The following is a 25,368-nucleotide window of genomic DNA, read 5'->3' as shown; positions in this document are numbered from 1 at the left end:
CCTGAGAGTTTCAATGAAGATCTGCGCACACACTCAAACTGATTTTCACACGAGTCAGGGCCCAGAAGAAAACCATAAATATAAAAACAAAATTCCAATGGCAAGGTGAATCCACCTTTGGTTCTCTAACTTGGCATTCTATAATAAATAAAGCAAAGTGACAAAATTAATCTGAAGTCTATAGGATGTCTGTAATATATATATATATATATATATATATATGACAATACTTCAATTTTTTTGGCCTCCTTAAAATCCACCTATTGTAATAACCTGCTAGGCTTAATATTTACATAAAACTTACAAACTGAAACCTTAAATTCTGGAAATATAGGAGTGATACATAAGTTGGTGTTGGATATATATATGTTTGTGTATCTGCTTGATAAAATACAGATGAATGTATACTCATCAAATTATTTCAAAAATCTTTTTTACATCTATCTTTGGTAAATCTTTAAAACACTGCATTAAATTAAATTCATCAAATAAGAGTGTAGATATCTTGAAAGCAGGTAAAAGATATTTTTTCAATGTTATTAGCCACTTAGAATAACCAGTAACTTAAGTATTAAAATTTCTTAAGAATAATGGCATAATTTTCTTTTGCTTTTTGTATTACAAGTGAGTAACTTTCTGGATGTTCTTTGGCACAGAAGAACACAATACTAACTATGGTGGTCTGCTGACTGCTGGGATTACGGCTGTGCCAATCCAATCAATGGAGTGATCTAGCAATCACCCAGCTTAATCCCAGCATCCTTAATCCCAGACTTGCACTAGGAATCAGTCATAAACTCTAGACTCAAGTCACCTCCAGGAAATCGGCCTCCTATGACCACGAGGAGTGGGGTAGGGCGGGCTAGACAGAAATCAAAAGACACTATTAGGGGAAAATCCACACTGTTTGTATTCACTCATCAGTCAATGGGCATCTGAGCTGTTTCCAGATTTAACTATCACATGCTGTCATAAACATGGGTGGGCATGTATCACTGGTATGATGCTTTTAATTCTTTTGAGAAGACACCAAGAAGGAGAATAGCTGGGTCAAAGGGAACCCCTGGTTTTAGTTTTGTGAGGAGCTTCCACACTGATTTCCGTGGTGGTTGCACCAGTCTACAAGTCTACACCTCTACCATCAGCCCCACTAGCATTTGTTATTGGTTGACTTTTTGATGACAGCTATTCTTTCTGGAGATGGAATATCAGCACTGTTTTAATTTGTACCTCTCAGATAATTAGTGAAGCTGAACATTTTTTCATGTATTTATTTGCCATTTGTATTTCTGAGAAGCGTCTATTCATTTCAGGTGCCCATATTGGTTTGGGTCTTTGTACTTGAGGGGTCTTATTTTTTTCAATTCTTTATTTTTAAATATTAGTCCTTTGTCTGAATAACAACAGGCTAAGATGTTTTTCCAACTCTGTGGTTTGTCTTTTCACTCTGTGGGTGTTTTTCAATAAGTTTTTTAATAAGATGAGATTCAAGTTTTTGAGTCTTTGTAGTATTTCCCTTGCATTCAAGGTTTTGTTTGGCAAGTCTTTGCCTATATCTACGTCTTCAAAAGTTCTATCCATTCTCTCTTCTATTTCTATTTTAATATTTAGATCCTTGATCCATTTTTATTTCACTTGGTGCACAGTGAGAGACATGCATCTAGTTTTAATTTCTGGTATGTGGAAAGTCAGATTTTCCAGCACCACTTTATTAAAGAGACTTCCTTCAGGGAAAGTCTCTGGTTCCCTTGTTCATTAGGGAGATTGTCCTGTAGTTCTCTTTTTGGTTGGATCCTTACACTGGTTTCAGGGTAATGCTGCTTCCAGGGATGAGCTGAGAGTAGTTTCCCTTTCAATTTCATTAAAGAGTTTGAGGATGCTGGTATTTGATATTCTCTAAATTTCTTGAAGAATCTGGCAGTGAATCCATTAGGATCTGAGCTTTTCTTTGTTGGTAGTTTTTTAATTGCATCAATTTCATTGACTGATATTGGGTTGTTTGAAGTTCTTATATCTTCTTGATTCAATTTGCTAATTCATTTGTATCTAAGAATCTATTCATTATTGTCCTTTTCATCTTGAATATAGGTTCTTAAAGTAGGAACTGATGATCTGCATTTCTGTAGGATCTGTTATGGTTTCACTCTTTTCATTCTTAATTGTATGGATTTTTTTATAAGGTTGCCTAAGGTTTTGTCAATGTTATTTAATCTTTCAAAGAACTTATTCTTCAAGTCAATGATTCTTTGTATTGTTCTCTTAGTCTCAATTGCATTAATTACTGCTGTGCTCATTATAATTACCTCCTTCTTATGAGCTTTGGACTTGACTTGCTCTTTTTTTCTAGAAGTTTGAGGTTCAACATTAGGTTGTTTATTTAAGATTGTTCTGTTTTCCTAATGTGAGAGCCCACCATTATAAATTTCCCTTGTTGGACTGCTTTCATTGCATCTCCTAAGTTCTGGTATGTAAGTGTTCTGGCATTATTATTTAACTGTAGAAGCTAATTTCTTCCACTGGTTGTTCAGGAGGCGGTTACTTAATTTCATGTGCTTATGTGGTTTGTGTAGTGATTGATTTCCAATTTCATTGCCCTATGGTCTGATAATATGCAGACATAAGCATGTTCTATGAGCCAGAGTAGTCTTTATGTCTGCTCCAAGATCCTAATTTCCCAGCTTATTAGGGATGAGAAGTTGCAATCCATTTGGCTCAGCATCCAGTCCTTTGGTTCCACACTATGGTAATGATTAGGATCCAGACAGTCATGGTGTTGTTATACAAGGGACAACAACTGATTACAGCACGTGTGTCACCTGGCTAAAATAGCACAACTAGCAATAACAAGAGCACCAAGTACAACCTAGAAACTGAAAAACTGTGGTAACTATTAATTAATTAATTAAATATTAATTATGCTTTTACCATAGAAGCAAGACCTACAGTTATATAACGAAATCCAATATAAGCCAGAAACTTGTACACAGTGAGTTTCTCTTCAGTAGAGTGATTTTACCCTGTTGCAGGGTGTGATTTTACCCTGTTGCAGAGTGTGGTTTAAAAGAGATATGGAGAAATATAGAGAGATAAATGAAGAGGAATATAGTAGAAGCAAGGCTGAGGGACTCATGCTTTGGGAAACTGGAGATGAGGATAGAAGAGAAGAATAAAAGAAAAAGCAAAAGGATAGGGAAGCAAACCAGAAAGACAAGAAACAGCGTTCACTCACATGAAAATATCAAAAATGTTAAGACATTGGAGGAAAGACAAAAAAAAAAAGACAAAACAATAAAAGTAAAAACCTAAACAACCAAAAAAATACAGAAAAAGGAAAACAAAACAGACAGAAAAAAAAAAAAAAAACAGAATCCCTCTTCTGTCCACAACCCTGTAGTAGTGTCCAAGTCAGAGCCCACATCTGTGCCAGGTCACCCGGCCAAGTCTGCTGTAGGATTCGTGCAGAGCATGGGGTTAATCTCGGTCTTTGGCTGTGGGGGCTGGCTCCAGAGTCTAGTCAGCAGCCTGCTGGACGTCCTTTGCTGCCCGCTCGTTTCTCCTTACCCTGGGTGTCTCTGGGTCGCTCTCCCTGCTGCTGTGGTGCCCTCAGACAGACAGCTCAAGGCTCCTCCCAGTCTTGCGTACAGCGGTCCCTGCTTAGACCTTGCACAGCCTGCGTTCCACTCTCTGGCATGTCTCCCTCCCCTCTCATGCCACTGGGAGAAGGGTGGGGAGGGGGTATCAGCCCCAGTCATGACGGCGGAAACAGCCAAAGGCTGCTCGGGCCCCCTCCTGTCTCCCCTCTCACGCTGCTGGGGGCAGGGTGGGAGTGTGGGCCAACTTCCCGGGCCACTGCCTTGCTGCATCCCAAGGCTCCTTAACTCCTGTCCCTGTCTTTTCTCAGACAACTAGGAGTAGGGCAGGCTGAGTGGTGCTGTTCCAGTCACCACCTCCACCAGCACTGCCCTGTCCCTAATCTTGCTGGCACTAGAGGTTCCAGCTAGCAGCTATGGCGGGGGCACATGTGCACACACACACACACACACACACACACACACACACACACACACACACAAAATAAATAATAAATATAATACAATAAAATAAAACAAAACTGGTGGCCCATCGGGGAGGGATGCCAGGCTGTGGCATCTTCTGCTTGGAGGATGGCAAAGGATCTGAGGGCCCTTATACCCTGAATCTGTCCCGTGCAGCTTGATTCTGCCACACTACTTCTGTCTACCAGGTTTCTGAGAATTTTACCAGAATGGCTGCTCCTGCTCCACATGCAGGCCAACGTCCCACTGCAGCCCTGTGGACTGCTTTGCATTTTACACCGCCCCGTGCCTATGTTGCAACTGACCTACAAGTCTCTTATTTCAGATTGATTTTGGCACCAGCACACCTGGCCTCCCTGTCCTTCCAGTGACCTGTGTTCTTAGCTGATTTTCAATGAGTCTCTCCATCGTGGCTCCTCTTCCAGTGTTGAATCCCCTCTAGTAACCCATCTTTGAAAATAAACTGTTTTCTGTAACTTCCAGGAACTAATACTTCTTGTAACTTTTGAAAATAAACTGTTTTCTGTAACTTCCAGGAACCAATACTTCTTGTAACTTTGACGAAACAGTCGTTTATTGGCGAATGCTGAATGTATATGCATATATACCTGCACACACGTGTATCTAGGAAGTAGGGGAGTTTGTTGTAGAAAACATAATGGAATATGTATCAGTGTAACAATCTGTAAGTGTACAGTTCATTGCACTGAACAAATTCACAGTGCTGTATCACAATTTATACCCAAAACTTTTTAATCACCCTCAACAGAAACTCTGCCCCCTTCAAATCATAATTCCCATCCTCTTTTTTCTCTAGTAACCTTTCCCAATTTTAGACTCTGATTTTGCTTGTTCTTTGTATCTCATACAAGTGAAATCACATGATATCTGTCTTATTTTATAGTCTTTAATGAGCACGAAACGCTATATATCTAGCAATGAATATATTCCATTGGAAGAACTTAATACAGTAGAAAATTATGATACCTCAAATTGTTTTGTATACCAAACTGTAGCTACAAGGGATCTAAATAATATATAGATACGGATAATTTCTTTTGAAAGACTGAAGTTCAAAAGTCCTAGGCAGAATGATTCACAAGAAAACTCTCTCTGCTTCCTGGCAATTTGGAAATGTATCCACAAACACAGAGTCACCGATGTGCGCTGTAATCGAGGGATTACGTGAACCGTCCTTTTAAATTTTCCATGGCTGAGCCTCTCACTCAGAGCCAAATCCTACCCTGGCTATCAGCCCACACTAAGCTTAGAAGAGTCCCGAGGGGCCCAGAAAGTCAGCAATGATGACCCAGGAAAATGGAAATTCTGCAGTAGACAGAATTCTTTCCTGGGGAGAACATGAAGGGTTTCCTTGGGTTAAATGTTGTCGTTTTACTCCATGATCCCAGGACAATTAAGATGGAACTGGGTATCCAGAGCCAAAATTCCACAAATGCTCCTTCCTGCTCCCAACCACAATCTGGCAAATGCACAAGTGATCAGGAGTCTCTGAATTTAAATCAGTAAGAAAAAATTTTAAGACACCCATTAAAAACTCCAACAAACATCTTCCCAAAGGAAAATACTGGTGTGGTCTCCACTCTTGACAGTGATGGGCACAGGGAGATGTGAACCGTCAATGGCTTCATTAACACAACAGGACAGAAGACCCCAGAATTCTTCAAGGATGCAAAAAAGTCCAGAAATGCGAGACACAAGTGGACATGCTCTGACTCAAAACGGAAAATCGGTCATCTCATTGTGCTTTTACCGACTATGAAATACAGGTTTAAAAACTAACCCCAAAGCCCATGTTTTAATGCATATAACAATATCTTCATGTCAAAGATGCAAGGCTTACCCCTACTCCTGTTCTCTAGCTTTGCTACTCAAAAGGAACATTACGTGAGCTTCCGAATGTCCCTGAAAGGCCTATGTGTGACAGGCTTGCTCTTCAGTGTAGCACTGGGGAAGCGGCAGAAAAGCTAGATGGGGAGCCTCATGGGAGGGATGTAGGGGACTGGAGATGCACCCCTGAGAGGAATATAGGGACCCTAGACACTGCCTCTTCCTCTCTTTTGTTCCTGGATCTGAGGTAGCCAGGCCTCCTTTGCATGAGCCCCTGCATGACTTGTTACCAATCAGCCACACACTGAAACCTCCAGAAGAGTGAGCCAAAACAAAACCATTCATTCATTCATTCATTCATTCACTCCTTTCTCTATTGTCGTACCAGGGACTGAACCCCAGGCCTTCACACAAAGCTACATCCCCAGCCCTTTGGTGATTTTTTATTTTGAGACAGTCTTGGGAAGCCACTAAGTTGCCAGGCTGGGGTCCCCTCTGCAGTCCTCCTCTCTCAGCCTCCCGGAATGCTGAGGTTATAGACACGCACTACCATGTGTGGCTTAGGCCTCCCTCTTGTTACCTGGAATGGTTCGGGTATTTGTATAGTAATGAAACACTAGCTAGCACAGAAGCCTTAGGGGAAGGAAAGCAAGGGGCTGCGGCTATGGAGGAGGAGTCTGAAAAAAGAGGTGGTTAAAGGGAACACATAGGAGGGACCCCGTCTGTGCTCAGGGCTCCCCGGAAACCTCCATGGAGGACAGGCTCTTCAGATCCTCCTCACCTCGGCCACACAGGGTCAGAGAGCACCTGTGTGAGTCACAGTCACTGCTGAGATCCCAGCAGCATGAGGAGGTCTCTTCTCCAGAGGCAGCTCTGTCCAGGCCCCCGGCATCCAGGCTCCCCACACCTTGTGAGTGCGGATACCGTTTGGTGGAGTCAGATGGCCACACTACCCACATCTCAACAATCACAGCCCCTGCAGCACCCACTGAGGGGGGACCCCTACCCTTACACACGACAAAATCACATCCCAGTGTCACATCACCCCTGTCTCGCAGAACAGGACAATGGCTCTTGACAATGTCCTGCGTCTCCTTCCCTACTTTACAGTAGTCCTTTGTGGGTTTTTTATTCCTCTGCTTCTCAGATCCAGAGCAAAGGACTGAGTACAAATGAGGCTTCCCAGCGTCAGCTGAATGAGCGCATAAGCAAGTGAGCCTCTCAAGAACAGGGGTCCAGCACGGTGCTTTCTCCCTAACCCACTGCGGGTCTTGGCAGTGCCCTGGGCTTTCTGTCCTCCTGGCAACCTCCATTACTTCCTCACCCACAAATTGACGCTGGGGAACAAACCTTGTGAAACCAGACCACGAGCAGTCTCCTAATCTCTTCCACGTCACCCTCTGCCATCTCCTCTCCCACTCACCAGGCCACCACCTGGGTGAGTATATGTGAATATGCCCGCTTCCTCTTATCGAGTAGCACACTTGCTTCTCTGACATCTTGGATTAAAAGCCCTCTCCTCCAAAGAGGCTGTGGCATCACTACCCTTCTACTTGGAGAAGCTCTGGTGGCTGTTTCTACCCCTAAGATCTAAATTCACACAGGGGCCTTTGCAATGTCCTCCTTGGGTCATGGGACCAGGCTCAGCCCAGTGCTGGTCAGCACTGCTGGCCAGCTCAGCCGGGACATGGAGCCCCACACACTCACATGGGACAGCTGCCATGGGGAGGGTTAGCACTTTTAAAAAATAGACACTGACCGCAACAAAGAATTTCCTGACAATTTAGAAATAGCTTCGGGGGTGGTAAGCAGGCTGCCATGCATGCTAGGCAAGCACCCCACCATGCACTGCAGCTGCAGTCCCAAGTTTTAAATGTATCTATGTCTCAACAAAATTTTGGAAAGACAAAAGTTTAAGTTTTGCTCATGTTTGCCTGACTTTAAATTCAGAAATGCTTTTCAGGAAAACATGAATCATATCCAGTCTAGTTTATACTAATTAGCCATGATACACTTTGATCATATAATACTTTATTATAAGTTGGTTTTTTTAGCAGAATCTTTAAATAAAAAAATGAGTTGATACAACAGCATAGTTAATCCTGGTTTACCAGGACAGCTGAGGTAACGCGATGTCACGTTAAGAGCTGGGCATGGTGGCATGTGACTACAGTTCTAGTTATTTGGAAGGCTGAGGTAAGAGGGTGGCCTGAGCCCAGAGTTCGGGGCAGAGCCTGGGCAACAGAGTGTCCCCCACTTCTGTGAGAAACTAGGTAAATTAATAAGTGGGAACTGGGCAGACTTAGGCTGTAAGTTTCATCACTACACTTACAAATTCTTTCATTTTAGGCAACTTCCTTGTTACCTCTCGGGGTGACTCAAATACTAAGGGCAACACAGGTTCAATGTCCAGCACCCAGGAGAACGCAGTAAATGCTACCTGTTTTTTATCTTGCTTTTGTTTTCTAAAGTATCCTCCTCAAAACGTATCCAATGGCTTTTCAAGATCTACTACCCCTTATATTCCCAGCTACAAAGAAAAGGTCAGGATTGATTTTACAAAACAACAGAAATCTGAACTATTACAGAATTCGGTGGGGAGACGTGACCTGATGTGTCACTTTATAACTTCACTACTACTTAAATTCAGTTTTACACTAATTTTATGTAGTGATCACCACAAAGCTTTTTTGAAAATTGCCTTCCTGTCTGTCTAGAGGTTTCTCAAAAAGTTGGGATTGGAAATCCCATTTATTCCAGCTATTCCACTTCTAGGCATATTCCCAGAAGAACTGAAAGCATCATACCACAGTGATTTATGTGCACCTATGTTTACAGCAGCACAATTTGTAATCGCCAGATCTTGGAAACAACCCAAGTGTCCATCAACTGAGGAGTGGATAAAAAAGTTGTGGTATTTCTATACAATGGAGTATTATTCAGCTATAAAGAAGGATCACATTGAGATATTTATCAATAAATGGGCGCAGCTTGAGACCATACTCATAAGTGAAATAAATCAATCTCGCATGTGTGAATACTGAATAGTTTCCCTAATGTAAGTAGTGATTCAAATATATAAAAATATGTGGCAATCATGATTCCCCATTATGTGGCCTTGAAGCCTTATAAAATTTTCACTTATTAATTAGAAAGGCTTTATTCTGGGCTTCTTGATATGGAAATATTTGAAGCTATAGTATATGAAGTTTTATCCAAATATTTCAAGGAAAAAGACAGACACTATGGTAACTACTATTCTTTAAAAAAATTATTTAGTTATTTCTTATGTTTATTTTAATTAAGGGAAAAATTTAAAAAATTAGGATATATAATAGTAACTCTTTTTGATTTCCTATTAACTTGTTTTGAAGTCCTGTAATACTCCCACGATCTTGTTTTGACTGATTAGACTCTGTACCATTCTGTGTGATAGTATCAAGTCTGAGGGTATAGGCAACTACTTTGAAGGCAATAAGACTCACTAAGATGCCCATTCTGGTTTGACTATTGTCTCCTTTGGAGGTCCTGTAATGTTTACAATGCCTAAGTTTTATTGGTCTTGTTCTATACTGTTTTGTCCAACTTTATAATATCTAATGAGATAGACAAATCTTTTTAAGGAAACAAGAGACAACGTTGATAACCATTGTTAATAACCTTGTACTCTGTTCTACATCATGTGCTATGTCTATCCTTGGTTTTGACTGACAGCTTTGTTCTGCCATATTTGACTTTATTCTCTCCCCCCCCAAAAAAAGTAATAAGAACTAAGGAGTAATAAAATCCAAAATGTGTATATTTTGTTGTAAAAAAGAGAGGAAGGGAAAAAAAAGAGCTCTAACGGATATAACAGCAAGTGTGTATAGGGGTGTTAAATAGCTGACTATATTAATGTTTTTGGATCATTGAACACAGCTGTTTGCAGTCTCTCTGTTTGAATGTCTCCTTTGTATTCTTTGATACTGTGATTTGAGCAACTATTTCCAAGATGATAATATGTAATCTATTAACAGGTGATTTCTTACTGTTATGTTTTTTTTTGTAGTTCTGTATTATATGTAATCTTACACTGCTTTGTTTTGTTTTGTGTTTTTCTCTTTTTCCTCTTAAATAAAAAAAAAAAAAAAAGAAAATTGCCTTCCTGAAGTACTAACACAATAAAAATTGAAAGGGTCTCTATTCCCAATCTCCTCACTTTTCACTTTTAGGAAAATGTGCATATGTTATAAATACTAATATGAACCGTAAGCTATTGGGTGTCTTAGAAGTAAAGCAATATGGGGCTGGGGATTTAGCTCAGCGGCATAAGCACCTGCTTTGCAAGCAGGCAGTCATGAGTTTGATCCCCGGTACCGATAAAAAGGAAAAAGACAAAAAAAAAAAAAGAAGAAAAAGAAGTAAAGCAGCACACTCACATGCTGATCTTCAATGTTTTTTAGCAGCCGAGGATCATCAAAGTCACAAGAATCACTAGGAGGAGGAGGTATCCGGCTACAAAAGAAAACAAAAAAATTTATTTGATTAAAAGTTCCTGCTATGGTAACTCAAACCTAGTAAGAATCTGACTTCAAAAAGAACTACACATAACAACTCCATAGACTCATAGCCAACCTTTAAAGATTTGCAGTACTGTTTGGTACTTCAAACCTTAAGGTAGTAAATTCTTATTATTATAAATAAAATATTTTATAAGTTCTTATAAACAACAGCATAGATACAAGAGAAAGAAAAAGAAACCAAGGATTGATATTATGATTCTATTAGTTCAGTTGGGTCCTTCATAACTTCTACCAGAAAAAATCCAAGAAGGGCTTCTCAAAGCAGACAACAGGAATCACTGAATTACGTAGAGGCAATCATTTAAGACCAGAAAGGAAACCTGCTCTAAGGGCTGTGTGCTACCGTCCTGAAGACATGCAAAGGGTAAGTATATTCCCTGCTCTCTGCTCTCTCCTTAAACTCTTTCTCAAGACAAAGACAATGAAACAACAACATAGCAGATGTCAATTTTAACTGAGGAAATACTGTACAGTATTAGCAAGTAATACAGGAGAAAACGAAAACCAACCATGAGGTGTTTTGCCCTGGAGACCCTGGAGTGATGAAGCCCAGAGACTACAGACTGAATCCTCTGGAGCCATTTTCCAAAGTAAACCCTTACAGCTGACGTACCCCACTACTCTGTCACAGCAGCAGGACTCACATTTACAAGGCAAGCAGGTGACAGCATCCTTTTCAGGTGCACGTGAAGAATCCTGAGCTTGCAAGAACCAGAACCCTCCCTCGGCCCACACAGCCAGACAGTAGGCCCTCTACACCCAGGATGGGTGGAAGGCCTATCTTTTAGAGAGGGTAACCCAGGGTAGCCTCAGCCTGGCCTATTATCCAGCACTAAAAAGAATTAAGCTAACAAGCAATGAAAAAAAATAAAGGAACTTTAAATGCATATTACTAAGTGAAAGAAGCCATCAAAACAGGTTATCTATTGTATAATCCCAACCAGAAAGGACAAGGATGTTCTTGAAAAGACAAAGCTGTAGCAACAGTAAGAAAACCAGGTGACAAAGTGAGTGCAGAGGTGCACCCCTGAAATCCCAGATGGGGAGGCTGAGGCAAGAGGATCACCGGGGAACTTACTGAGACGGTGTTTCAAAATTTAAAATTCTATAAAGGACTGGGGATATAGCTCAGTGCAAAGGCCCGGGGTTCAAACACCAGTAGTGAAAAAAATATCATGGTTTTCAGGGATCAGAGCTTGAGACCTTGAGTAGCCAAGCACAGAGGATTTTTAGGGCAGTGGAAATACCATGGAAATTGCCATGATGTGATAATGGCAATGACCCACAGAATACACAGCGCCAAGAGGGAGCCCTCCTAATAAGCATGCACTCCAGGTGGCAGTGGTGTGCCAGGGCAGGGTCACTGACTGTAACACGCCCACCAGTCTGGTACAGAGTTTTGACGGTGGGGCAGGCTGTGGAGGCTGGCACAGATCATATGAAAACAATCCGGTCTCCTTCTGAATTCATTATGGAACTAAAGTTCCTCTCTAGGAATAACTTAAAGATGATTAAAATGCTCAATTTTATGTTTTGTGTATTTACCACAAAGAAAGTTAATTTAAAAATCGATGCACACACAGCCAGTGATCACCAGACTTTTGAAGAAGCCTACAAAATTAATCAATCAAGAGAGTAAGGCCAGGGTGGAGGCTGAGGGCAGGCAAGTTGAGTTAAAGAAGTGGAAAATGTAAGAGCAAGGTTAGGAAAGTGCTTTTGAAAGCTGAAAATGGGAGCTCATGAAAATTCTCACGAAGCACACAAGATGGAAAAAATACCAGAAAGAAAACAAAAACAGAAAATAGAAAGTGAGCAAAAGATAGAAAGTGAGCAAAACCAGAAAATAGAAAGTGAGCAAAAAGATAATAAAATTGGAAGATCATCTCCAAAGGCCGAATATTTGCCTAACAGGAAACTTAGACAAAACAAGAGAGGTTGAGGAAAGAGGAAAATTACCGTAAAGACGTCTCCCTAAAATGAGTACGAGAAATTTATAGACAGAAACCCCTCAGCAGTAGTCCACTAAATGCTTGACATAGTGAAGGGAAAAAACCTACACCAAGGGTCATGGTTGCAAGTTAGTATGCTAAGAACACGGAGATAATGCTAAATGCTTCCAAAGACCTGGCATGGGGGACCGTGGGCCAGGGGACAGGTCCCACATGCAGGAGCACATGCTAAAACATCTTCCGTGATAGAAAAATCTACCAATGCTACAACTATAAAACATGTTCAAATTAACAACGTATTATTACAAAATACAGGAATATATATATACATATATATATATGGTTTTTTCCCAGCATCATATATATATATATATGGGTTTTTTCCGGCATCAAAAAGTTAGGGTTGGCTGCTTCTAGGAAATGGCATATTTAGGATCAAGGGTAGATTACTTTTGTTAAAAGTTGTGTAGTATGGACGTTTAAAACTAGGTTCATGTTTAAATATTATTCTGATTTTCTTTCAGAATAACATATATACAACTTTTATGTACCTACAAGAACACTGAGATAAGGAGTGCTACCAGACAGCTACTCTGCAGCCCCTGCACGGCGGGGAGGGAGTGTGAGGATGCACTTACCAGAAATCATCTGAGGACAGCTCCCTTGTCAGCTCCGGGAAATGCCTGGCAGAGAGGAAAACATGCTTGTCACAAAGCCGGTCAATAGACGGGCACTTCGGTGCAGACACAGGGAAGAAACACAGGATTCACTGGAGTTCTTATTATGTTAGTATTTGTAGAAATAAATCATACTGTAACTGCTTAAAGCTACCTTGGAGACTCATTTAAGTGTTACATACATCCCATAGGAACTACATATCTATCGCCTCATAAACATCAAAAAGTCAAGGTATTTGATGAAGTACCTAAGAATAAATTTATTTTGTTGGAAGAATACATGTGAAATTTCCAGTAAGTAATGAAAAAAACACACTTACCCATAGGTTACGCCTGCAATGCTACACTTTTTGAAGTTCATGATATTGCATGTCAAAGTCCCAGTCTTGTCAGAAAATAGATATTTTACCTAAATCAAAGGATAAAAGAGATGCAACCAAGAGTGTAATAAGATGCAAAGTTCAATACATGAAGTCCTTCCTTCTATACTTTTCAAAATCTGTATTAAATTTAGATGAACAGACTTCCTGAAAGTAAAGTTAGTAATAGAAAATGTATTTCAATTCTGAGATCAGCTACAAAGCTGTTTCTGTAACTAATTCTGCTGTCAAATTGTGAAAGAAAGTGCGGAGGAAGCTTCGGTAGGAGCCCTGCACTATCTGTAAGTGTGAGCATCAAGTCCTTTCCAGCAGTATCTCAATGCCACAGCTCATTCTTCAAGACACTGCTTGGGGACTCGAGGTGTAGCTCACTTGCCTGGCATATGCGAGGTCTGGGTTTGATCCCCAGCACTGCAAGAAAGGCGGAGCGTGAATGCACAGATAAGAAGCATGTGAAGAGGGAACAGATCTTGCTGTACTACTTTTCAAGATGCAAAGATACAGATTAAACACGACATTCTCAACACACAAAGGTGAAACAGGATGACACTGAGTTAGACCTACAAGCTAATCATCTCGACACTAAGCCGAATGCAAAAGAGCCATGCTCCACATGTAAACGTGAAAAAGAGCCACGCTCCACATGTGGAAAAATTATGCTATCTCAGATCAACAAAACAGTGCAGAAGACAGAAAGAACTCTGAACTACAAGGAGAGTGAGTCCAGCAAGGACTATGAGCACTAACTGTTGGTCCTGCAAATGCTCACAAATTCACCTTATCTGTCCTGGCCCCAGCTTCCACCTTGCTGAGCTAAAGGATCTGGTTAGAAGATAAGCATCACTCCATATATGGATGTTATGTCACGGATTAGGAAGGGAGGGTGATTAACAGGATTGTCCAGTAAAACTTCCGTTTGTTAGTGGTTTTCTTGAAAAATCAAGATGGATCCTAGAAAACATCCAGGGATCCTAGAGAATTGGCCTAGGAAACAGTATTTTGTAGTTCCACAGAAGAGGGATTAATAATATGAATTTCTTATTGTATACTTTTTCTTAAAAAATAAATACATTGAGAATCATTTTTAAAGCTATCAAGGGACTTCCAAGTAAAGAAAAGTTACTAAAGCTGCTAAAGAAATTAAATATGACATACAAATACAAAATTATTACATGCAGGGGTAATTTATGCTTTACTACCAATCTCTTTAAATTTTATTCTATCTTAGTCATACATGTGTAGGGAGAATAGTATAATAATTCAACTCACAAATACAGGGTTGTTTGCATATGTTATTTCCTTAAATATTTTTGTAATTTTTGATTAATAATATTTATATTTACAAAGTATAATGTAATATTTCAATACATGTATAGATATACATTAATCAAATACATGTATACATACACATTAATCAAATCCAGGGTAATTAATGTTTCAACAATAAATTTTATATAAGTTCTTATAGAGTAAATCTAGGGGGATAAATATACAGCAAAATCTGCCTTCAGATAAACAGTGGTTCCTTCTGGCTTTTTAAAAAATTAAGAGTTTGTATCAAAATATTAAAAATTAGAATTTGATAAAAAGAAATTATCAAGATTTACTATCAAATTCCCTGTTGAATTTCAACTCCATCCAAACATCAACCTAAGTGGTTTGGGAGCTGTTCAGCGATTACTAAAACACACTTCTGGGGGTGTTCGGTGGATCATGGGACCATGACCTTGGGGACTGTATCTGGTTGCTGGCTGCTTCTTCTCCATATCTTTCCCTGCCCGCCACTTCCCAGCTGCTATGAGTGACAGCTTTGCACCGCCATGCCCTTCCATCATGATGCCGTAAAGCCAGCCAGCCACGGACTGGCCCCCACAAACTGTGACCCAGAATAAACCTCTGCTCCTTGAAGTTGGAGATTTCAGATATTCTGTCCCAGCAAGAGGAGAACTGACTAATACACCTCTCTACATCCCACTGGGGAGTGATTTCATTTGGGAACTTCGTGGGTGCTTTCAGTCTTTCAATTATCCAGGCCCGGTTCCGAGGCACCTGAGAATGACTACGTTTTGAGCACTGCTCTGAACTGACAAAAGCCACACACATCCTTTACAGGCATCCCTCAGTACCCTCAGGGGACTGATCCTAGGACACATCCTTGGGCACCAAAGCCTGTGGATGCTCAAGTCCCATCTATAAAATGGTGTAGTATTTCCATAAAACCCACATGCATTCTTCTGTATGCCTTTACTCATCTTCAGATGACTTATAATACCTACTGTCATATAAATACTATGCAAACTGTTGTTATACTGGTTTGTTTAGGGTATAAGAACAAGAGAAGTCTGCCCATATTTGTTACTGATATAATCATCATAGGCCCAGCTACAGTTTCAGTGTGGCATTGGTTGAATCTTTGGATGAAAACCCATGGACACAGAGGGTCAACCACGCAGGTCATCCTTGCTCTCCAATGGGCTCAAAAGTCCCCAGTAGAAAACAGATATGTGATAACTAGTTCCATCTCTTATTTCACTGTGTATGTTTGGGAAGATTGTTATGGAAATGTAGAAGACAGACAATTTTTCCTGGAAAACTGAAGAAGGCAAATATAGTCTGATTGTTAGGGCTTGTATCTAGAAGCACCCCCAAAGCCTCATGTGGTCACAGATGGGGCTTTTGCAGAGGTGGCTGAATCTAGAATGTGTGATGCTAGAATTGATTCATGGTGCAATGCTAGGATCAAGGGCACTGGGATTAAGGGTGTGAGTGCTACGTGCCCTAAATTGCCTGGGTAAAATATGAAGGATAGAAAGAGCTGTGGCCTCTCCTTGTTGCTTTGCTACATTATGCCTACCATGAACTGTTTCTCCTCTGCCATGCTCCTCTGCCTTGGTGCCAACAGACTATGGACCAAAACCTCTACAAACGGTGAGCTAAATAAATCTTCCTTCCTTTGATTTTGAATATAAGATATTTTGTTTCAGCAATAAGAAAAGTAAGACATTGATATGTAACAAGAATATACAAAATCTTCTAACAGTAGGATTTTACCAGTGATGAAGACTTTATATAAAAAAAATGTAAGCAAACATAGCAACACCAACAAACATGAAGAGTGGAAGTCCAGGGCCTGCTCTGCGTACTGTTCTGTGCCCTATGTACCTAGAGCACAACTGGGTAAGGAGGCTGGAGGTATCGGCCTGGCTGAGGATTTGTGCTATGTGCCAGGGATGATCTCTTTAGTCACAATCCACTTGTTACTACACAAACTTAAGGGCATTTCTGCAAATGTACACAGTTCAAGAGAAGACAGAAAAATTCATTGTTAACTCTAAAAATGTTTGGAAAATAATATCAAAGAAACAGACTCACAAGCATTGTTGCCCATATTTTATTACACAGTTTGCTACACAAACTTGAGCTTGAATATTCTAGCAATAAATTCATCAATGCTACATAAATCATTATCTTTGAGGGGGAGTTAAAGAAATAAAGTACTTCTGTTAACATTGTTCTAAGCTCAGGTAAATAAGACATTTCACCTGATCTTCACAGATGGTTACAGGATAGGAGAGACATTTCCACAACAGGAAATGAAGAATAAGCCAGATTTGGACAATCTGTAGCCCCAAGCCTATCATTCCTTATCCAGGTATGCTGGGGTGAGTTACGCATTCCTCATCTGCACATTGAAGATACAGCACCCCCCTCATCAGGCAGTTGGGAGGTTTAAGATGTATAAAATAAAATCCTAATCTTCACTGAAATTCATTTAAAAAGTTATTCCCTGCAGCAATTTCAGTGGAAGAGATAGACAATGTAAAGTTCAATTCAGGAGAATCAGGAAGAGTTTGGGGTGACGGTGCTAAAATCACTTCTACCGCGAAACACAGACAAAATCTTAAGGCTACATGTCCTTCCAATAGCTCCCACACATTTTATGTAGTTACCCAATGTCTAATTACCTTATGCATTGTTTCCCCTGCCATATGCCTCTGATAAGCACTTTTTTAAAGGGTCCAAAATTATATTCTGCTATGTTTTGTACTTTACTTTTTGCAGGTAACTTCTAGGTGATAAGATACAGTCATGTCTAAAAAGCAAGCCAAAAGCAAGGGGCATCTATGTCACTTAGTACTTTCAAATACCATGTAGCTGTTCAGATATTATAACTAAATGGATCAATATTCTTGCAAAATCTCTCCACTGCTCTTCTGCTAACCCTCCCGCTGATGCTACTGTTGCCAATGTTCCCAAACAACTTCTCACCTGCCCGAGTTCTTCATTAAGATTTGATGTTCTGGCCATTGCAGGAGTGTCGTTTTCTATATAATACATATCTGTGTCCTGAGAGAGAGAGAGAGAGAGAGAGAGAGAGAGAGAGAGAGAGAGAGAGAGAGAGAAGGAAACCTTAGAAAATATGTATCACTGACGCTTCACTCAGATTAACACAGAAGCAAAGAACAGGTAACTTAAACCCTTCCATTTTAATAGATATGCTAGTTCTCTGTCGAGGGGGCATGAAAGCACAGTAGCTGTTAGGATACAAAAATCTTATTACATATGGGGAGAAATAGTATTTTATACACAGAAGACCTGGTTCAAGAGCATCATTCCCATCATCATGACCTAGACTCCTGATTTTGTGCTTAATATATCATTTGCAGAAGCACTATAAAGTTAAGATAAAGATGAATGCACATGTGGCTGGTGTGTACGCTCTAACCGCTGGTGTCTAGTGCTTCTGGGTCATGAAGGTCCTTTAAAAATCCAGGTGTAGGGATGGTGGTGCTGCAGCTCAGTTTGCAGTGTGTCACAGTGAGCAACGTCGGGCAGCACAGAGGATGGAGCAACTAGCTTATCCAGAGACAAGACTGAGTTTAGTCACTGGGAGGCACAGAGGGGCTTCTCATCCAAATGCACCCAGCCATCTGGGAGACTCTGGGAGAAGGACAAGGCCCCTTGGGGCCTCTCAGTGACTAAACTCAGTCTTGTTGATGGGTATTCTTTTCATTTTCTACGCTGCCTGCAGTAGCTCACTGATACTCTAAATAAACGCCAGAGAATTCTCAGCTTGGTGGGTTTTCCTTCTCCAGAGAGTCTCCTTAATGGCCGGGTAATCTCAGGTCAGAAGAGCCCCTCTTAGTGACTGAACTAAGGCTCATCTCCAAATAATCTTTGTCACCCCCTATGCCATTTGCAATCACTGACTGCAATAGCAGAGTACGTGCCTAGCATGCATGAGGCCCTGGGTTCAATTCACAGCATGGAAGTATCCCAATTCTGTTCTTACAGCCAAATCCAAACTCACTCAACACTTTCTGATGCACAATGAGCACATTAGCAAACATCCCAAAGAGGCTTTCTCCTTGGTACTGTTGATACTTCAGAAGCATCCACAGCTAAGCACTCACAGGGTACCTTATTTCCACCGTCCCATGCTGCCTCCACACCACCCCTGGAATAGGCAGGCACACCACTGTCCCCTCTGCTCCTCAGACACACCTTCACCAGCATCTCATGCCAGTTCTCCTGTGTGGTCGTCCACCCCCAGACTGAAGCATAAATGTCCTCCCTTCTTCTTTCCATGAAAGTTCAAGTCAATGGCAAAGGCTCTGGAAATATCGGAAAGCAGGGATGGCATTTCTCAGCTCCAGCACTTACCCAGTTTATGAAGAGGGCCTGTGTGTATTTCACAACCTCTAGAGTCACCAGAAGGCTGATGGGAATCAGATTGTTGTACAAGATGATGAATGTCAACAGGTTGTACCCAAAATTATCCGAGCTTGTGTCTGGGGGAAAAAACCAGGACATCCACACGGCATTAGTTATGCCTTCTTTCATTTTGGGATTTCTAAAAGATGTTCACAACAAAAGTCTATTGGGTAATTTATCAATTCAAGTTTTAAAAGTTTTTGAACACGTACTATGTGTCAGGAGTTGTGACTACAAATACTATTCAGACAGTCTGTGCCAGCAAAGAGCTGGACTCTGGGAAGAGATTGCAGGGGTGCAGCAAGCAGAGACAGAATGTCTCTGAATGTGACCATGCAAAAGGACAGGTATTAGAGGGCCACCGCAGGAAGCAAGACAGAGGCTGGTTAATGAGAAGGCAGAAGGCTGGGGCTGGAGACTTGGAATCAGTAGCAGCTCCCAACCCCAGTTATGGAGCTTTTCATAAAGAGAGTAAGTCAGATCATGGTAGTTGGATTCAGACAGGAGTTGTGGACAGTAATGTGATAGGAAAAAAAGGTGCTGCGGAAGAACACAGTGAGTTGCACAAGCCAGCCAGCAGACTCACCTCTCTACTGTCCTTTCATTCTCTGCTCACTACCAAGCCTTCTGCTTTTCAGCTGATGGCTTTCCCTTCCTGACACATTACTTTGATAATCTTGTTCTCCTACAGAATGAATGAGTCACTAAACAGCATCTCCAAATCTCAACAGGTGCAGATGCTGGTAAGATCTAGTGTTTGTTTGGAAGCAAATATCCATCTGCCAACTAAAATAAGAGTATATATTAAAAAATTAAAATTTTCTGATTTTTAACACTACCTAAAAATGCTTCATACCATAGTATCAAAAAGCAGAGCACATTCAAAGAAACCCCAGCCCATGTAGACATTCTGGTCCAAAACCGGGACACAAAAGAAGTCAATAATAAAACAGAAAGTCTCACATTCTTACATTAAAATGTTTGGTCAAATAATAATAATCAAGAGGAGATGAGCAAAGACTGACAGACAGAGACAAAACACAAAATCCTAACAGTGACAATGAAAATGTAAAGTCTAATGACTTTGATCACTACAAGAACCAGACAGGAAGCCTGAGGGGTGGATAGAAAGACCACTGTTCCACTCTACCTCACACAGCTGGTGCTGGAGTTCAACACTAGCTTAGCAATTTAAACGTCATGCAGTTTCCACAAAGCTTGTGTACCAAGGTCAAGTCAATACTGTACATTCCCCACACTGGGACGCTGTGGAACTAACTACATAGCCACACCAGCGTCACATTCACATTTGAAGCTTGGTAACACAGTACACATTCAAATGTTAAGAACCAAAGCAGGGATTCTGATCCAACCATGACTGAAGTCTTAGCTTCTCACATATAAAGTGACAATGTAAGTTCCTCTAGGTGGCAGATCAAAAAGTACTAATTATACCTCTCTGAAATAACCAGAAACACTAAAAATGGTATTTTATCAGTTTAAGTAAAATATAGTGAACAAAGAAAATAACAATAACCCCAGGAAAATTCCCTCCAAATTTTTAAGATCTTAATTTATCATTTTTAATCTTTTGTTGTTAAATCCCACTTATTTTCTAGACTTGCTGTGTAAAGAGACTGGCAGATTTTTTTATCCCACTCCCCCCCAAAATCAGCAGCAATAAAACTGGACAATTTTTTTAAAAAAGCTTTTCAAGTCTCTCGAAATGTATCATAAAGTATATAAAAATACAAATAAATGTATTCAAGAAAATCTACTGAATCTTTTAGGACTAGTAGAAACCAGGCCTTTAGGCCAGAGGCTGCTCCTCCCTCCCCTTCCCCGTCAGGCTGAATGATCCACATTGCTTAAGCTCCAGCTCCAGTGAGAAGGGCAGACGGGAGGGTGAAGAGCACTCAGCCCTGCCCTGCACACACACCAGCTTCCTGCACAGAAACTCAATTCCAGGGTAAGGCAGGCTGCTACCCAAAAGGACAGGCACAAGGACAGGCACATCTTCAGGAGTATAAGAAGAAAGTTCGGCTGGGGATTTAGTTCAGTGGCATGAGACCTCCCTGGCAAGCACAAGGGTCTGAGTTTGATCCCCAATGCAAAAAAAAAAAAAAAAAGAAGAAGAAGAAAAAAACAGAAAGTAAGTTCATTCTCAAATCACGGTGGTAATAACCAAGAAAGGCAAATATCTCCATAATACTAGGAGAGGCAAACAAATAAACAAACAAACAAAAAAACCAGCTAGAAATTTAACAGGATATCCACAGAAAGATACAATCAGTAAAGCCAAGAGAGCACATTCATTCCTGACAGCGCAGAAGGTCCATCCAGATGTAAAGGTTGCAGCTTGTCAGGAAATACCATGTAGGAAACTCTCAGCCACAAGTTCCTGCTGAATGTAGGAGGCGCTCTAATCTCTCCATATATCAGAGGCATCCTCAAGCCACCCAGTGACCAAACAATAACCAATCATGCATGCACTGACCTCCAAGATGTACTGACTGGGAATAATCCAGATTTTAAAACAAAACAATGAATTTCTATTAATGGGGAAAAGGTTCCTTCACTAAGTGATGAAAATGTTCTAAAGTTAAGTAGAGATAAAAGTTGCACAAATCTATGAATGTACCAAAAGCCATTCTACATACTGAACTATACAGTTAAGAAAAATTAAGAAGTAAAAGCAAGGAAAAAAAAACTAATCAGTAATATCACCAACTACATACTACAGAAGCAAACACTCTTTATAGAAGTAGTACAGACACGTCACTAAACAAATAACCAAACAAACAGCAGTCCAACAATGAAAAGAAAATGAGAATCCTGTGTTACTGTATTATCTAAAATATCCAGTTTTCAGCCAAAAAAAGTGATGAGACTTGAAAAAAAATTAATAGGAACAGTTTTTGAGGGGCATGCAGATAATGGGACAAGCAAAGATATATTAAATTTTCCTCCAGGAAACTGAAAAATGTTTAAAAGTATAAAGATAAATACAGTTCAAATCAAGAATATCAATAAGGAAATAAAAGTTTTTTAAATTAAAAATCAACCAAATGGAGCTTCTGGAATTGAAAAGTACAATAAATAAAACAAAAAATTCACTAGTGCACTTGGGTTGGCAGAAAGATACTAAGTAAACTGGAAGAGAGGTCACTGAAGTTATCCAACCTGAAGAACAGAAAGAAAAAGTAATGAAGGAAAAAAAACAGAACCCAGAGATTTGTAGGACACACTAACTACACAAACAATGGCAGTGCTAGGAAAAAAATCAAGAATGTAGCAGAAATAATATTTGCAACAGTATCTGAAAATGTCCTGAATTTTATGAAAAAATAATTCAATTTACATATATAAGAAGTTCCACAAAAGTCCAAGCAAAATAAACACAAAATTGTCAAAAACAAAATACTGAGAAGCAGCAGTGCAAAAATGACTCATGTACAAAAAAGGAATGCAGTAAGATACGCAGCAGACTGCTCATCCATACAATGAAAGCCAGAAGGTAGTGGGACATCAGATTCAGAATACCGGAAAAAATGAAGGCTAATCACAATTCTACAAGAATTCTGTATCCAGGAAAACTATCACGCAAAAACACAAGTTTTTACACAAGTAAAAACAGAGGTAATTTGTTGCTAGTCTATCAGCCTTTCAAGAAATATTTAAAAGTTCTTCAAGAAGACAGATTTAAAAAGAAATTACAAAATTTCATTTTAAAGTGTTGGAGTTATATAGAGAGAAGAATAAAGACTCATGAGGCAAAGAAATGATACCAGCTAGTAACTCACCCACAAGAAAACACAAAGAGTACTAGAAGTGGTAAATAAAGTTTAATACAAAACAACTCCGCGTAAGCATATTTTTTCTTTTAGTTTCTTTAACAGATGACAATTATATAAAGCAACACACTTGTAACAGTACTGCTGGGTTGATGACATAGATCTAATGCTACGATGATGATAACGTGAGCGGAGGAGAAAGTGGAGGGACCCTGGAGTGATGTTTCTGTATTTTACTGCAACAAGTATTCATCCAAAGTGGATTCTAATGGTGTAGCCCCTAGAGTAGCCTCAAAAAATACCCTTAAGATGGCTGAAAATAATAATCTGTGCATAAAACAATTCTCAAACATGCTTATCTTCACTGCACCATGTGCTTCTAGTCTTTCACTCCTCTGTGAAAAGCAAGCATGATGCACAGCACCCAAAGGGAAGGAAGGATAGCACGGCCCTGTGCGTGCAGGGGCTCCCTGTGGGTGGCTTTGTCCTACTTCAACACGCACTCTCTCCCATACTCACCCATCTCCTTGATGTACCAGTTAGTCCCACCGTGAGACCTATTCCAGTACAGGGCTCCCACGGAGCTCACCAGGGCCATGACCAGGAGGATGCCGAACAGCACCAGGATCTGCACATTGGTCACTTTCTCAACATTTGATCTCTTGAGCGGTGCTTTGGTGGAATTCTATAAAACAGCACTTAAAATCAATGAAGGTCATATATCAGATTGGAGGGCCAGGGGTAGGGAATAACTGAGGCACAACCACCAAAATCAACAGGAGAAAAGCTAAAAGCTATTTATTTTTTAATAATCCATGAAATTCAAAAGTGTATCATATCCTTGAATCAACAATTTTAAGTAGAGAAGAAAGTCAGGCTACCAGTTTAGAAAACACAGTTTCTCTACCTGATACTTACATACTTATGTCTTAGAATAAAAGGCTCTGATTAATGTAAGTCAATTTAAAAGAAATTAGTGCACTGCTGAATCAAGATCAATTGAGAGGCTCTAAACTGTAAACATCTAAGGAGAACTTCTGAGTAGTAACACAGCATTATCATAAGTATACAAATAGGTATTTTATCTTCAGTAGCTGAAAATTTTAGGAAAACAGACACACATACACATCAATGATGCAAAATAGAACATTAAGAGTCCTAAAAATAAATGGATGGGCACTTGGAGAACTGTGAAATAAGCAGGAAAAGCCAGGCAGGGACTTGCAGACAAGAGAAATCTAACCATGAGCAGAATGTGGACACAAGGGAAACAGGAGTGGAGAGGCTCACCGCTGGTGGATAAAGCAGTCAGCTCTAACCAAAGTCAGTGCTGGACGTAAATACAGAGAGATTCACAACAGCTGGGCTCAAGGACACTTCATTTAAAGCTGGAAATCTGACACTAGATCTTCTCTGCAGTGGAAAACTCAGCACAATCATTTGAGTCAGATAGTTACATATTTAGCCTGGCATGATGGTGCAAGCCTATAATCCCTGAACTCTGGGAGACTGAAGAAGGAAGATTATAAGTTCAAGCCTGGGCAACTTAGCAGCTTAGCAAAATGCTATCTCAAAATTCAAAAAAAAATTTAAAAACAGGATTGAGGATATAGCTTAGATGAAGGCCCCAGGCTTAGTACTTAGTACTGTGCACGCGTGCGCGCGCGCACACACACACACACACACACACACACACACACAGAAGTGGGGGTGGGAGGGGGAGACTATGTACAAAAATTATTTGTACTTTACAGGCTTTTAAGAAGTTTATGATATGCAAAATAATAGACCTTGATGTTACCCACATACTAATCCCTGATCCCTATGACTACATTATACAGCAAAAGAGACTGTGCTTGTGATCAAGGGTTTGGCTATCCTGGATTACCTAAAGGGACCCAATCTAAACCCAAGGGTCTTCCAAATGCAGATGGTTTCCTGATTGTGGTCAGAGGGAGAGGTCACGATAGAGAAATGCACAGAGATACATTATCGCTGGCTTTGAGGAAGGAGGTAGAGAACCACGAGCCAAGAAGTGCAGGCTTCTCCAGAAGCCAGAAAAGGTAACACAGAAACCCCTCCAGGGCTCACTGAAAACAATGATTCATATCTCAAGCTTTAGTCCAGGGAGACCCACATCCAACTTCTAGTTCACAGAACCACAACACAAAAACCCTATGCACTTTTAAGCTGCTAATTTTGTGGAAGTTTGCTAAACAAATACAATAGCATATGCCAGGAAACAAATACAGCAACAGAGTAGATGGTGGAAGAAGACAGAGAAGCATCCTAGGTGGAAATTAATTATGACAACCCATTCCTGGAGGTGAGGCATTCCTGAATTATATCAGAAACCAGGAATTCAATAAGCAGAGCTTCAGTTTTCAA

General features: G+C 40.3%; 1 protein-coding gene across 2 annotated transcripts in view; it reads right to left on the bottom strand.

Annotated features, from left to right (window-relative positions):
- The window catches only part of Atp8a2 (ATPase phospholipid transporting 8A2), a 627,840-nt gene that overhangs the window by 435,131 nt on the left and 167,341 nt on the right, over positions 1–25,368 (bottom strand). For both annotated transcript variants that reach the window (XM_063232530.1, XM_063232531.1), the window contains exons 11-16: positions 23,500–23,665; positions 19,136–19,263; positions 17,741–17,818; positions 13,412–13,500; positions 13,053–13,097; positions 10,322–10,397 (exon numbers count right to left, since the gene is read on the bottom strand). In XM_063232530.1, coding sequence (XP_063088600.1) covers positions 10,322–10,397; positions 13,053–13,097; positions 13,412–13,500; positions 17,741–17,818; positions 19,136–19,263; positions 23,500–23,665 — 582 coding nt within the window. The remainder of the gene's footprint in view (positions 1–10,321; positions 10,398–13,052; positions 13,098–13,411; positions 13,501–17,740; positions 17,819–19,135; positions 19,264–23,499; positions 23,666–25,368) is intronic.

The sequence above is a fragment of the Cavia porcellus genome, unplaced genomic scaffold (genome assembly GCF_034190915.1).
Source record: "Cavia porcellus strain 051 isolate PalLab524CR breed Dunkin Hartley unplaced genomic scaffold, mCavPor4.1 scaffold_21, whole genome shotgun sequence".
NCBI classification, from domain to species: domain Eukaryota; kingdom Metazoa; phylum Chordata; class Mammalia; order Rodentia; family Caviidae; genus Cavia; species Cavia porcellus.
This window is presented reverse-complemented; position numbering and strand designations above follow the sequence as displayed.